We start from the raw sequence: 14,393 nt of genomic DNA on the forward strand, positions 1-14,393 counted from the left end.
TTCCTTTACCGCCACTTGCAATTTTAGAAGCCATGTCTAACAGATAAAGTTTGCAAAGTCTTATTTCCCAACTCTATTGATATCGCAATCTCTCAGTGACCGCTCACTATGCTGCTTATGCAGCGCTCTCAAAGCGGACCCGTAGGGAGTCTCACTCAGACACACATACAGCCCTCTCTAAGCGGTCACCGAACCCTTCATGTATAATATGCTAATTCACTGAAAGGCCCTAAATGCATCAAAATTGCAAATTAAAAAATCTGTAACTCTTTTTCTCTACATCCTAGCGTATGGCTGTCTTTGATTGTTATTTAGATATTAGGGTCCTGCATATGCCTACAAATTTTGATAGCTGTAAGGCGAATCAACTGGGTTTGGCTGCAATCCTTCGATTATACAGTGATTCCCCCTACTTCGCGGTTAATGGGGGCTGTCAACCCCCCGCGAAGTCTGAAACCCGCAAAGTAGGGTATCAGTTCCTGGATTTCTATGTACGCCCCAATATAGCTGCAGTAACCATAAACAATCCTTTTTTTAAATTATTTTTTTGCCTATTTTATTTCCTTTCTCCTATTATTTAACATTACATTATACTTATTAACATTATTAAAATTATTGTATATTCATTAAATAACTAATATTACTTAGTTTGTTGAGAATGTGTTCTCAGGACTGGTTATCTGCACCAAGACTCCGGTGAAAGAGGACGCAAGTCATCACTTTGAAGTTCACATTTATTTTGGCTCATGTATGGTGTATCATGTAGTATCTGTTGAATAATAAATCAACAACAATCTTAAAGTCAGTCAACTAACATATAAACACTTAATCTATGTATTTACTGTATTTTAGCCGACATGTGACATGTTTCGGCATTATCGTTCGCCTTCTTCAGGACACTGAAGAAGAAGGCGAGAGATAACACCAAAACATCTCAGGTAAACCTTTGCAAAATTTTGAGATTTTAAAATTTTGTTTTTGAATTATTGAGTTTTTAAGGTGTCACAAATGCCTATTTGGAGAATTGTATGTGGCTCCATAGCATCTCATTCAGACCACCAGGAGACACTACCAGTATCACAAAAAAATTCCCTAATTGGCAACAGTCCTCTTGACCGTGCAATCTATGGGATTTCTTTGGTTTTTGAAAAACAATAAAAACATGGGATGTATCTTCTATCGACCCATCGACCCTTGGAAAAAGACATGTATTTATTGTTCTTTAAATTGTAAACCATGTTAGATAAAATGGAAAGAACAAGAAAATGTCTGTAGGGTTAGGGTTAGGTTTTGGTTTGGTGTCTCGTTTTCAGCTAAAAAGCTTCTTCTCTTTGTACAATTGTCCTACAGAACCAATACACAGTGATCCCTCATATTTCACATTTGATGGGGACCAGAGCCTTCCCGTGATAAGTGAAAAACCGTGAAGTACCCCCCCCTCCGCACACACGCGCAAATTTTGGGAGGGGGAAGAGGCTTCACCAGACCTTTGGAAATCTCATACTTGTATTTATTTTGTTATAAATTGAAGTTTCAAATGTTTCAAATTTAAATTGTGATTGTTATCATGTTTGCCACAGCCATGGCTAATTAGACTTCCAGGCGCAGCTCTCTGTGAGACTACAGCAGGGGTCACCAACTCCGGTCCTCGAGGGCACCTATCCAGCATTTTTTCAGTGTAACCCTCCTCCACTGCACCTGATGCAAATTATCATGATCATTTTGGTGCTCCTGCAGAGCTTCTTGATGAGCACATCCTATGAATCAGGTGCAGTGGAGGAGGGTTACACTGAAAAAATGCTGGATAGGTGCCCTCGAGGACCGGAGTTGGTGACCCCTGGACTACAGCCACTCAAAGGGCGCAAAGTAGCAAGGGGTCAGTGTGCACAGCTCGATGAGCAAGTTGTTGATCAATCAATCCCCCCAAAAAAGAACAAAACTAAATAGGATTCTTCAAAGAAGTGTTTTTTGTTTGTTTTTTTAAGAAATGCAGGTTAGGGTCAAGGTGTAACTCAATACAGTAAAAGGCAACATGCTCATAATACACACTTTTACAAAAACAATGGTGAGACCACATAATGGGAGCAAGCTTCCCGTGACTGTACAAGGATAAACTATAAAGATTGTACTGTACATGAATGGAAAAGGGCAGAACCTATTTTGATATACTTCATTTGTAAATGTGCATTACATGTTCAATTCACTCATGGTATGTGAGGCCATCTCTCTGGACCTCTATTTTGGTGGTGTGAAGAGGATCTTTTTTTTTTTTTTTACCAATTCTTCCATCATTTCAACTGTAGCAGCACCTGTAAAATAAAAATAAAAATATCAATAAAAAGTTCTCAACTGTCAAGCCTTACTTAGGCTGGATTCACATTGCATTATTCCGTATACAAGTTTGCATAAATGTTAAATTGATAAACCTCATTCATTACCTGTGCCCCTTCGCTATCCATTCCTTGGCTATAGTTAGGGAACACCAAGGTAGTGGGAGTTGCCCTCGGGGTGGGGCCTGTAGCTGACCAAACATGATAACGAGAATCGTTAGCTTGCAACCATCGACCATTGAGGGCAGGAGTGGATTACAACCCCTGTCGAGAAGGAAGCCAATCACATGTGTTGCAGGAGTGCCTGTGAGCTTATTGACAGATTGCCTGCCCAGTCAGTTGAGGACAGTACTTGGATGCAAGCGCGGCTGAAGGAAAGCAGTGAGGATGAAAGAAAGCTTTGGAATCCTGTTAGCTTTTGTAATGAGGCGTGTGATGTCAGGCCGGTCGCCCTGACATCACACGTGATGAAGACCATGGAGCGGTTGCTGCTACACCACCTGAGGCCAAAGGTCCGCCATGCCACTGACCCCCTGCAGTTTGCCTACCAGGAGAAGGTAGGAGTGGAGGACGCTATAATCTATATGCTACACCGATCCCTCTCTCACCTGGACAGTGGCAGTGGTGCAGTGAGGATTACTTTTTTGGACTTCTCCAGCGCCTTCAACACCATACAGCCTCTGCTGCTCAGTGGTAAACTGACAGAGATGGGAGTAGGCTCACACCTTGTGGCATGGATTACGGACTACCTGACAGGCAGACCCCAGTACGTGAGACTGGGGGGCTGTACGTCCGACACTGTTGTCAGCAGCACAGGAGCGCCACAGGGGACCGTGCTGTCTCCTGTCCTGTTCACCCTGTATACGTCAGACTTCCAGTACAACTCTGAGTCCTGCCACGTGCAGAAGTTTGCAGATGACACTGCTATCGTGGGATGTATCAGGAGTGGGCAGGAGGGGGAGTACAAGAAACTGATCCAGGACTTTGTCTCATGGAGCGACGCTAACCATCTGCACCTGAACACCACCAAGACCATGGAGATGGTGGTGGACTTCAGGAGGCCTAAACCCCATCCGGAACCAGTAACCATCAAAGGAGAATGTGTAGAGTTTGTCCAGACCTACAAATACCTGGGTGTGCAGCTGGACAATAAACTGGATTGGACTACCAACACAGAAGCTCTGTGCAGGAAAGGACAGAGCCGACTGTACTTCCTCAGAAGGCTGGCGTCCTTCAACATCTGCAAAAAGCTCCTGCAGATGTTCTACCAGACTGTTGTGGCGAGCGCCCTCCTCTACGCAGTAGTGTGCTGGGGAGGCAGCACCAAGAAGAAGAACGCCTCGCGTCTGGATAAACTGGTGAGGAAGGCGGGCTCGGTTATGGGCACAGAGCTGGACAGTCTGACAACTGTGGCTGAGCGACGAGCGCTAAACAAGCTGCTATCAATCATGGACAATCCAACACATCCACTACACAGCATCATCTACAGACAGAGGAGCTGCTTCAGTGACAGATTGCTGTCACTGTCCTGCTCCACGGACAGGTTGAGGAGATCATTCCTCCCCCATGCCATGAGGCTCTTCAACTCCACCCGGGGCAGTAAAAGATCACATTAAACTCTAAACCTCATACTCTGCACTGCACTATTCACTTTATACAAGCACCTTAATTATACTTGCACTAGACTCCAACGATTCACACTATTCTGTTTACACTGTTAACAAGCACCTTAAGTATACTTCTGTACTGGACTTATGTGTATCTTTGTGTGTTTTATTTCTCATATTTTATATCTCGACTTGAGGATACTGCTGGAAATGTGAATTTCCCTACGGGGATGAATAAAGTATCTATCTATCTATCTATCTATCTATCTATCTATCTATCTATCTATCTATCTATCTATCTATCTCTATCTATCATGAATTGAAATATCATGTGCAAATTCTGCTTGTTATCATGTTTGTTCAGGTAGAGGCTCCACTCAAGCTTGAAGTGTGATAGCCGTTAATCCGAGAGCGACTTTGGCCGTGACAACAGACAAAGAACAGAATCGGGAAGGATGCTTAACTACTGTAGGTTTAATAATTTAAGATTTAAGTAAATATGTGTATTGCAATAATCTTTGTATCAAAAATCTAAAGTATAATACTTTTCACTTTTAAAAAACTCTGTTACCCGCATACACAGGCATGAAAATTCTTGGGGGGTGGGAGAGGAGTCCTACTTTGCGGATTTCAGTTTTCTCGGGGGTGCTTAGCGTTGCAGTGGTTAGCACATCCTCCTCAGTTCAGGGAATTGAGTTAGAATCCACTTCCGCCTTTGTCTTTTTTTTTCCTTTTTACATTTACTAAGTTTGGATTTTTAGGGAACATGCCTTTTTTATTTTTTACAAAATATAACGTGGATAACTGCTACGCTTTCAAGCTTGCTATAATTTGTATAGCTTTTATAGTATAAAATAAGATGAAGCAAAAAAAAAAAGTAAAGCAAGATACATTATCATTTCAAAGGAAAATGCAGTACCAAAATATATAATATGTATAAAAAATGTTGCCCAAATGAAAAATGAGTATTTTCAGTACATTTATGACAAAAAAGTGAGCAAATGAGCAGGTAAATGGTATGTGCCAGTTTGTTCATCTCTGAGCATATCTGGAGAATAATCAGCCGCACTTGTAACATTATTTAGTATAGAAAGCACTTTAATTCATTTACTGTATTGTTAAAAATGTGTGTGAATTCATTTAGAGTTTGCATTAATTGTATTTTATTTTGTTTGCTCTATTTTATCTTGGACATGCTTTTTTTTATTATTATTTTTTTTAGTCGTGTTGATTACAGACTCCTTGCTTTATGTTTTGTACACATATTTGTTCCTGGTGAAGGAATCTAGAAAAAGCTTCTTGCCTTAACCTAGTTCCTAGCGTGTTCGTTTTTTGTTGAAAGATCGCCCATACCACAACATAGTGAAACAATTGATTTAATCCAGACAGAGTGGGAAAGTACACGAGGCCTCGGGCCAGTCCTGCCACAGGCCGGAGCAGAAAATGGCAACGTTTCACCTTCAACATTCAGTTCTTATACCCTTTTGGGGCATCTAGTCCCACTGTGGAATGCAAGTGTGTGTGTGTGTGCGTGCACGTCCGTGTACAGAAAGAGCTGTGTAGGTTCACTGACAACGGACAGGGCTTTCTCTTTTGTTCTGAAGGGAGACCTCTTGCAACCTGCACATGGTGGTGATTTTCCAGTTGTTCTTTGGATGAATGCAACATGTGGAGCCAGAGGCAACAAGTGGACAACATTGGTCTACAAAAATGAAACAAAATACATTAAGGGGGTGACAACAAAAGCGGATAAAGATCTGCACATTTTTAGTTTTAATTGACATATATTAGAGCAACTTACACCTGAATGAGGACAAGCTTGGTTGCTGGCCCTTTCTCCTGAACAAAGAACCTGTTAGAAATAGATGGCACTAAAATTACTTTTACTGCCTCTACAAAAGAAGATAGGTTTACTGATGAGCTAATTAACCTTTCCTACCAATAAAAAAAAGTGGCCTGAAGAGAGCAGAAAACAGACTCGGTTTAATCCAGAAGCAAACTGCCACTGGACAAGTCTGATGACGTGTCATCAAATACTTGCACACGGTGGTGATGTTCCAGTTGTTCTTTGGATGAATGCAACATGTGGAGCCACAGGCAACAAGTGATCAACATTGGTCTACAAAAACGAAACAAAATACATGAAGGAGGTGAAAACATAAGCTGATAAAGATCTGCACATTTTTCGTTTTAATTGACATAAATTACCGGTCTAAAAGAAACAAACAAATTAAGAAGGGTGATGACAAACACTGCAAAAGATAGGCAAACCTACAGTTGATTTTAAGTCTTTTAGTGCCAAGCGTTCTTGGAAAAGGAAACCTCAAAAGTCTAGCATTTTCACTCATCTTTCAATGCCAACAAAATAATGGATGCTATGCCTATGCAAGTATAAAAATATTTAAAAAATGAAAATAAAGATAAAAATAAAAATTATAACTTAAATATATCACATGAAAGATTAACTTCCAATTCTTTGAACTGCATGTACAGTAGGCAATAGCTGTGTTGTATGTGTGGAAACACTGCCATTTAGTGATCACATTTTTTCACTACAATATAGATAAGCATTAGCAGTCAAGGGTGTTAGGTATTCTCTATAAAAAAAAAAAGTATTTTATGTGACGTTTATTATTTATGATTGTTATGATTTAAGAGGAGAATTATCATCCATGACACCGAAAGCGTTAAATGACATAGTTCACGGCAACTTACACTTGAATGAAGAGAAGTCCTGATTGTCTGTCACCTGGGTTTTCAAGTCAGTGCTCCACGATGTGTTTTCTGGCATCCATTATTTTACTCTGTGAAAAAAGGGGGATATAGAACTGTTGAGTTAAAATATATAAAACATATAAATAGACTTGGCACGGTCTTACAATAAATTTAAATATCCTTACCATTTATTTCCCTACAATGGAATGGCAGTGTAGTCATATGTCACGCTTAATATCCACATACAATCGAACAGTGACATGAACAATGCACGTGTGGCTTCTGTTCTGGTATGGACGGCTCTTTCTCCTGAACAAATAACTTGTAAAAAATATATGGGACAAAATCGATTTTTACTGATTTTACAAAGGGTGATAGGTTGAACTACTTACTTTTTCCTACCAATATAAGAAGGCAGACTGAAGAGAGCAGAAAACAGACTTGGTTTAATCCAGAGGGAAGCTGTCATTGAACAAGCATGATAATGTGTCATCAAAATCATTGGCGAGCTTCCAGCTTTCCTTTGGACAAATGGAACATGTGGAGCCACAGGCAACATGTGGACCACTTAGATCTACAAAATATAAACAAAATAGATGGTGGTGAGAACGAATGCTCCAAAAGTTGGACAAAACTACAATTGGGTTTCACTGACATAGTTCACGGTAACTACACTGGAATGAAGAAAAGTCCTGCTTGGCTGCCACCTTGGTTTTCAAGTCAGTGCTCCATGATGTAAGTATTTGGGCACCCATTCTTCTATCCTGTGAGAAAAAGGGGAATACAATAATGTCGAGTAGAAATTGGCATGCTGCAGAGGCGAGATGGGTTTTGGCTCTGTCTTACATTATATTTATATTTAAATATCCTAACCATTTCATTTTCTACATTGGGATGACATAAGATTATGTAACTCACGTACAATCCATCCGTAGACACATACCTATGCTCTCCATTCTGAGATGAACAACCATTTCTCCAAAATGATAGACCTGTTTTAAGAAGAGAGTAAATTATAACATGTACAGTAGACAAAAAAATATATTAGTGACCTACTTACCTTGTCTGTTTTCTGGTCTCAACTTATGCTGATGATTGTGACTGTCAAAATGGTTTACAAACCAAAAGGTGATAATCCCACTAAACTCTCCCATCAACTTGACCCTCCGTCTTAAAGATCTTTATATTTACTCGTTTGTGTTTTATCTCTCACCTCCTCTCCTTCCACTCACCTCACACACATGCTAAACCCATTTTGACATCAGATTTCATCCCATGTCAACATGTAATCCCACCACTCCCTCCCATCGACTTGACCCATTTTTTTTTTTGTTACTTTGTCTCGAAATTTGACTCTCACCTCACCTCCTACTCACCTTCTCACCCACACGCAAGACCATCTCACCCCGGATTTTATCCCATCACATGTTAACCTCAGGGCGCCATAACATGACAGGGACAACACTTAATGTGCAATTTGTACATGACTCACCTTTCAGTTTGTAAAACACAGAGGACAGGATTGTGATAGCTGTAGTATGTTCGCAGGACACCTGAATGAACAGCACACTGAGGTTGGGAGACAAATATGAGGTCAAGCAGTGTGTTCTTGTCAGTGGTACTCGTATTTATGAGCTGTGTGTAACCCTTAGAGAAAAACTGTTCCATAATGGGCTTGTGTGAGTCTGACAGCGCATCTTCATTGAAATCGCCGCATACCAGGATCTGATGATGGTCCATCACTTCCAGAGAGTACAACAAACTTTCCAAGTTTGGCAAAAAAGAGCGCAGACTCTGCCCCGGAGGCCTGTACACAGCAGCAATGAACAAATCAATGGGAGGTTCAAGTTTGACCACAACAAATTCAATATCAGTGACACCCTGGATGTAGATCGTTTCGTGTGCCGGAATGTGTCCTTTCACCCAAATACCTACACCGCCGCCACGTTTCATTGCCAAGTCAGGACAATTTAAATGTGAGACACTTCGGTTCCGGCGATACACCGTGTAGCCTTCCAACACGACATTTCCAGCATCCGCCAACCCCTGGAGGTGAGTTTCTGTCAAGCACAAAATGTCAGCAAAGTGCAGCTCGTGGTGACATTTGATTATCCTGCGCATGACAAAGCAGCCCTTCGGTGTTGTGATAGACAACGACCAGGTTGATGGTCGGATCTAGTGTGGGCATGACATGAAGGAGAGGCATCACGTGGTCCAAGGAAGCTTCTGTCATCGTAGCAAGAGGAGAGGTTATTTCGGGGTTGGTGTGAATCCTTCTCTCGTCCATATGCAGCACATGGAGCCCACTGAGAGACGTCACTCAGCTCAGAGCCACGTACGCCATGCCGTGCTCAAAGACACCTTTCAGAGACGCCACCGCTTCAGATGTGGTTATACCTTGTACTTTGTGGATCGTGCAAGCAAAAGCAAGCTTAATGGGGAACTGCAAATGCACGACTCCTGGCCGTTTCAACTTTTCCTCCAGTCTGTCGATGTAAACAATGTTATCAGCAGGACTCGCCTTTGTCGCAGCGTCAAGCTCCAGCCCAAGTTTCTGAACGCGTGCATTGTTGGCATAATGCACCAATTTGACAACTCTCGCAAATGAGCCGTTGCACAAACCTGCCTGAACATCAATATTGCGGGTTACCATAACACGAGCACCAATGGCCACCTTTATCAAGTCCGGCAACTCATTCTTCGCCCCTTGGACAGGGGCGGCTTGTCTCGCCATTCTGCCAGTCCTTTGATCTTTCTTGTAGTCATCGGCATCAATAGTCACAATTTCCTCATGAAGCAGATTCAGCATCTGAGAGTTATGGTCATTTACCTGTTTGTTTGTGGCGAAAACATGCAGAGCTTCCTTTGGGCAGTTTTCTGGAGCAGTGTAGGTCATAGCCAGCAAAGCTCTGTCCACTTCCGACAGCGCACGGGACTTCTCTTTGACGCGAAGTCGGTTCAGCAGTTCGGCAAATGGAACGTCATCCTTCTGCCTCATGATTTCAGTCAAAGTGATAATTTGGAAGCTGTCGCGCCAGTGGTCCAGCCTGGTGGGATCGTAAACACACAAAGGTTTGGACTGTCTCACAGGAGGTAGCTGGTAGAAATCCCCGACGGCGATAACAGACATGCCACCATGTTGGTAAATTGATTCCTTTGATTTGCTTCAACCTGGCGTCAACATATGCAAAGAGGTTTTTCAACACCATGGAAATCTCATCGATAATGAGAATTTCAGCAAGCGATAGCTCCGCTCTCACTTCGTCCAGTTTGTTGCCCAGGCCATGTACGGGGGTTTGAGGCTTCTTGGCAGTTTCAGCAGGCAGTGCAAAGTCACACCTGAAATGTTGAAAGCCGCTGTGCCAGTGAACCCTGTTTGGAAATTTCCGCTTCCTCAGCCAGTCTCAGGCAGTCTGCGCAGTATTTTTGTAGCCTCTGCGTGAATACATTTGATTAAATGTGACTTTCCCGTTCCGGCGCCACCATTGATGTAATAGAAGAACTGCCGTGGTTTTAAGCCACACGCGTCGTATGCACCAATCTCCGACCAGGTAGAAAGCACACGATTGCTTTCGGTTAAGGTTCCGATACATGTCACGCAATACAGCCGGATCGATGCGAGCGGCTTCCGTCGCGATAGACATTTCCGATACCTCGGACCTGATGTTGTAGTCTGGTATATTTTCCTCCACAGCATCGCTGGGATCATCTCTTGCATTGATTTCCTCGATGCACTCGAGTCTTTGCAGTTCGCTTTCCGGCGCTAGCTGACACCACTCGTTGAAGACCATTCCGCTTTCCTCCACCTCTCAGATGGCGTTGTCAACATCTTTGCTGTGCTTCTCATACTTCTCTCTGTTCCGGTCGACAATTTGCACAACGGGCTCTGGATGCTCAGCGGCTGGCAACTGTACAAAGGCATGATCGTAAAACAACTTGTATGTAGGATAGTGTGTGGACTTCAACTGGCAGTCGGCACGATGAGGCAGGTACAGCTTTAGCAACGTGCAGTAAAATTCCTCCGGCTTTTTTTCCTGTGAGAATTTACAGTATTTGATGACAGCGTGTTTACCTGTTCTATTTTGGAATAACCCATGTCATTTAGCAGGGGGAAAACATTTTTGCCTTTTGCTTGCTTGCCATACACGATTCTGCAGGTTGAAGCAAAATCAGCCAAGCACATTGCTTCAAATTCCTCCGTTTGAGGTCTGCATTTATACTTTTCCGGCAAGCCGGTCATCCACAATTCAACGGACTCCTGCGTTTTGCCCTCAAGATATGAGAGGGGATAACTCTTTTTCAGCGCATTGTCACTGGTTTGTACAAAAACCACACTGCGGGACGCTTGCTTCATATATAGGCCACATGCGTGTGCGACGCACTCTTGTGCACTCACCTCTCTTTTCTTAGAGTACGCTTGCATGATTTGTTTCATTTCGTCGCTCTCGTTGACATTTTTGCTGCGGGAGTTCTCAATCACCGATTTCAGGTACTGGCTCAGACCGTGCTCAGCTTTGCTGATGTAGCTGCAGATGTAGGTAATGCAGGAATAAGCGTTCAGAATGTACTGAATGTCCATATTTGCATCCCAAGCAAGAAGCAGATGTCGATTGTAGTTGTTCACCCAGCAGTCTTTGGGCTCTCGCTTGAGCACCACAGAGGTCTTTGCGGCAATCGAGTACAAACCATCCATGTACTCGTCACTGGTGAGTTTGCACTTAGCCAGTAGCTGCGGCAAAGTCAGAGAGGCCGTTTCCGGTTCGTTCAGTAAATTTTGGAAATCAACAAGCTTGGGGTTTGGCGCCGACCGCTTCTCGTTTTCTGGATTTTCTCCATCACACTCTTCACGTCTCATGATCATGGTTCTCTCGCACGGCTGCTTGGGGAAACCAAAACGGCATTGCGCACCAGGTGCTTTGACACACGTCTTTGAATGAGACTTACTGTGCATCTGAACCTCTGTGACTTTTTGATGCAGTTCGGGTTCCGTTTCCGGATCGGGCAGCTCAGCGGAAATGTAGCGCGACACAAAATCGCAGATTTCTTGATCTGAGGCCTCCTCAAAGACGGGGGCGCCTTCAACCCAAATGAGGCAATGGATGCGCGGACTTCCTCTGTGCTGAGACTCCAATCTGTAAAAGTAGTCGACCACTTTTCCAATGGGTTGTGCCGGAGACAGGAGCAGGTCTCTGAACAGAGCTTCCACACGTTCGTCGAACATGCGCATCGTTGTCACCGGATTGCTGCGGAGAATTTCACACTTTGTGGCCCAGTCGAGGTCAGCGAAAATCACCTGTTCACCTTGTTGCGCTTTGATGGCGGTGATGACTTCTTCCCAACGCATTTCAGCAGCGGAGAATGTGCAGAAGAACGTGGATGTGCCCAGTTGCCGAATCATGGCAAAAATGTCCTTGAGGCATTTCTCCCAATAGGCTGGCACACTCCTTAATGGCGCCATGAAATGGACAGCGTCTTTGCTTTGTATCAGTTTTTCAACTTCCCTTTTATCCTGCAACATAGCATTGTTTATTCTTCAACCATCTCTGGTAAAAGGTTTACCTTTGCGTAGCTGTATTCTTATGCTTGATGTGGCCTGGTGGATTTCAGTCACAAACTGAGCAAAGAACAAGTAGTTAGTGTCTCTGGCAAAACGTTCATCCACACAAGACAGTCGCATTTTGAAATACTTGCTTGGTGTGAGTTTAATCTCCCTCTCTTCATCAAGAGTGTTTTCCCCAGTTCGAAACTGGACTGGAAAAGCCATGGCCTCAAGTTTGGGTGTCTTGAAAAAGCTTACCGGGTTATTTCTTTCTGCGGGAGCAACAGAGTAAATTCCCTCAGTGAAACTCATAATTTCCTCTGAAACATTGTTAGGTTGGAGACATGATTCGAAAATTAAGGCACCACTGGGTTCATCTCCTTCTTGCACATTTTGGCCATGTTGCCGTGTTTTGTCACTCTTACCATTTTCTTTGTCATTGTTTATTTCACGGAGTGCATCACTCTCAAATCTGTTTATCTGGAGCAGATCTTCCTCATAAAAGTCACTCATATTCATTCCGTCTTCAGAAGAGCTACTTTCATCATCGGTGAGCGTTGGGTCACAAAGGTCAGGGTCGTCACAAATTATTATGTCGCTGTACTGTGGATGCACCTGTTTCAGTTTAATCAGAGCACGCATTAGGTTAGGCCAAGTGACAGTTTGAAATACCTGATGACCTTTGTAGCAAAGCCGTCGCTTCAGTTTCACTCGCAAAACTTGTGATTCACTTCTGGGTTGTGGCAAGACGTTTACTGTCTCTTGCACTTCTGATGGAACACACACAACATTTCCTCGAATGGCTCGTTGCTGACCTTTCGGAAGAGGAATAATTTTGGCGAATACCACATATTTTCATATGAGATGCCTCTCTAATATGTTTAAACCACAAAGCTCATTTGGAATATCTGCTAGTTGGAGGTTATTAGCAACCGCTAGAGCTGGCATTTTGCCATTTTTAAGATGCTCAAAGCAAGTGTGACAAATCCACTCTTGTTTTCTTTCCTCTGGTACTTTGCACGATGGTTCACATTCATGATTACAAATATGAACATACTTTCCTGTGAGGCAACTTTCAACAGTATGTTTATTTTTCTTATAAGTACTGCGCTTACAAGGGTGCATTTGGTTAGGAAATAATGCTCTGTGACACACAGAGCAGACAAATGTGGGTCCAAATTTAATTTGTCTTTTGAAGAGCTCAATAGCTTTAGTGATTTCACAACTGATTCTCTCTTTAAATAGTTGGTTTATGACTTTGTATTTTTTCAAAATCTTAGTTGTGCAACGCATTAGTTCTTAATAAATCACACTTAGTTTTCGTTGCCAGTCTCATGATTTCCTTGTGTTTGGCTCTGAATTCAGGGTCATTTTGGTATCGGTTTGTGACATAGGAGCACTCCCTGTTTTTAAACACAATATGGCGAGGCGAAGAAACCACACGTTGCTGTGCTAGTGGAGATCTTTACTCTTCGCATGCCATCACAAAACTGATACAACAAAGTCCAAAACAGCAAAGACAAAGCCAACAGGTTCAAAGCATCAAAGGATCATAGCATCATGCCTACTGGGTGAGAGACATGGTCCTAATGTCCGCCACACAGCTCCCCCCCAAACACCCAGAAAGGCATAACGGAAAACCCCACAGGGTATTCACCAGTCTGGCACCCTGAGTCTCAGTCCGGTCCTGGGCAGTGTATGTGACACCAGGGCCCCAGGTGCGACAGGAGTAAGGGTGAGACACTCAGCGTGAAAACCATGAGGTAGGGTTGGCAAAGGGATGTTCTGAAGTTCCGCAGGAGCCGGAGTGGCAGTGCTGACCTGCATGCTGGCAGGCACAGTGGCTTCCGAGGGACGGCCGGTCGCGGTTGCGTCCCAGTCTGTGCCTGGGCATGAACCTGCTGCGGCACCAACACCAGCTGACCCGCTCCAATGTATACTCGGACCATACCTGCGGGCATGGTGAATCGGAGGGGCGGCTGAATGATGGTGGCTGGAGGCCTACTGCTGAGGCCGGACGGACATCGGTAGTAGATGAGGCCGCCCGGCTGGAAGATCCCGGTCGACGGCCAGGGAATCTGAAATTGGACTGCACAGCCGTTCTCACCAGCGCCCGTACCAGCCTGTTGCTGGCTGGCTCGATCCCTGGTGCGCCAAGGGAAAGGGCGACGGGTGAGAGGACCCTTGTCGGGGTGCTGGCTG

The 14,393-nt window shown here is 43.7% G+C and overlaps 2 protein-coding genes and 1 long non-coding RNA gene across 23 annotated transcripts in view; all 3 read right to left on the minus strand.

The window, feature by feature from the left end:
* Positions 1-1,879: 1,879 nt before the first annotated feature.
* Positions 1,880-9,912, minus strand: LOC148411269 (ATP-dependent DNA helicase PIF1-like). Of its 13 annotated transcripts, XM_088435847.1 has the most exons (11): positions 8,372-9,912; positions 8,145-8,221; positions 7,596-7,644; positions 7,308-7,416; positions 7,045-7,226; positions 6,838-6,973; positions 6,653-6,741; positions 5,877-6,056; positions 5,739-5,789; positions 5,511-5,639; positions 1,880-2,309 (listed from the first exon to the last, which is right to left on the minus strand). In XM_088435847.1, the coding sequence occupies exon 1, from the start codon at positions 9,780-9,782 to the stop codon at positions 8,973-8,975; it is 810 nt and encodes a 269-aa protein (XP_088291973.1). In that variant the 5' UTR covers positions 9,783-9,912; the 3' UTR covers positions 1,880-2,309; positions 5,511-5,639; positions 5,739-5,789; positions 5,877-6,056; positions 6,653-6,741; positions 6,838-6,973; positions 7,045-7,226; positions 7,308-7,416; positions 7,596-7,644; positions 8,145-8,221; positions 8,372-8,972. The 13 variants fall into 13 exon arrangements, 12 of the variants coding, with proteins under 12 accessions (XP_088291973.1, XP_088291975.1, XP_088291966.1 ...); XR_015868054.1 differs by having other exon boundaries at positions 7,596-8,712; positions 9,483-9,912; XM_088435849.1 differs by having other exon boundaries at positions 7,596-9,407; positions 9,483-9,912.
* A 521-nt stretch (positions 9,913-10,433) lies between these two features.
* Positions 10,434-12,744, minus strand: LOC148411270 (uncharacterized). Of its 4 annotated transcripts, none has more exons than XM_088435559.1 (4): positions 12,617-12,744; positions 12,344-12,463; positions 11,049-12,266; positions 10,434-10,560 (listed from the first exon to the last, which is right to left on the minus strand). In XM_088435559.1, the coding sequence occupies exons 3-4, from the start codon at positions 12,168-12,170 to the stop codon at positions 10,462-10,464; spliced, it is 1,221 nt and encodes a 406-aa protein (XP_088291685.1). In that variant the 5' UTR covers positions 12,171-12,266; positions 12,344-12,463; positions 12,617-12,744; the 3' UTR covers positions 10,434-10,461. The 4 variants fall into 4 exon arrangements, with proteins under 4 accessions (XP_088291685.1, XP_088291683.1, XP_088291684.1 ...); XM_088435557.1 differs by having other exon boundaries at positions 10,438-12,096; positions 12,212-12,266; XM_088435558.1 differs by having other exon boundaries at positions 10,438-11,895; positions 11,954-12,266.
* An 895-nt stretch (positions 12,745-13,639) lies between these two features.
* The window catches only part of LOC148411271 (uncharacterized), a 65,014-nt gene continuing 64,260 nt past the window's right edge, over positions 13,640-14,393 (minus strand). For all 6 annotated transcript variants that reach the window (XR_015867993.1, XR_015867994.1, XR_015867996.1 and 3 more), the window contains one exon: positions 13,640-14,336. This is a non-coding gene — a long non-coding RNA (uncharacterized LOC148411271). The remainder of the gene's footprint in view (positions 14,337-14,393) is intronic.

The sequence above is a fragment of the Hippichthys cyanospilos genome, chromosome 15 (genome assembly GCF_059441005.1).
Source record: "Hippichthys cyanospilos isolate Australia breed blue-spotted pipefish chromosome 15, RoL_Hcya_1.0, whole genome shotgun sequence".
Taxonomy (NCBI): Eukaryota; Metazoa; Chordata; class Actinopteri; order Syngnathiformes; family Syngnathidae; genus Hippichthys; species Hippichthys cyanospilos.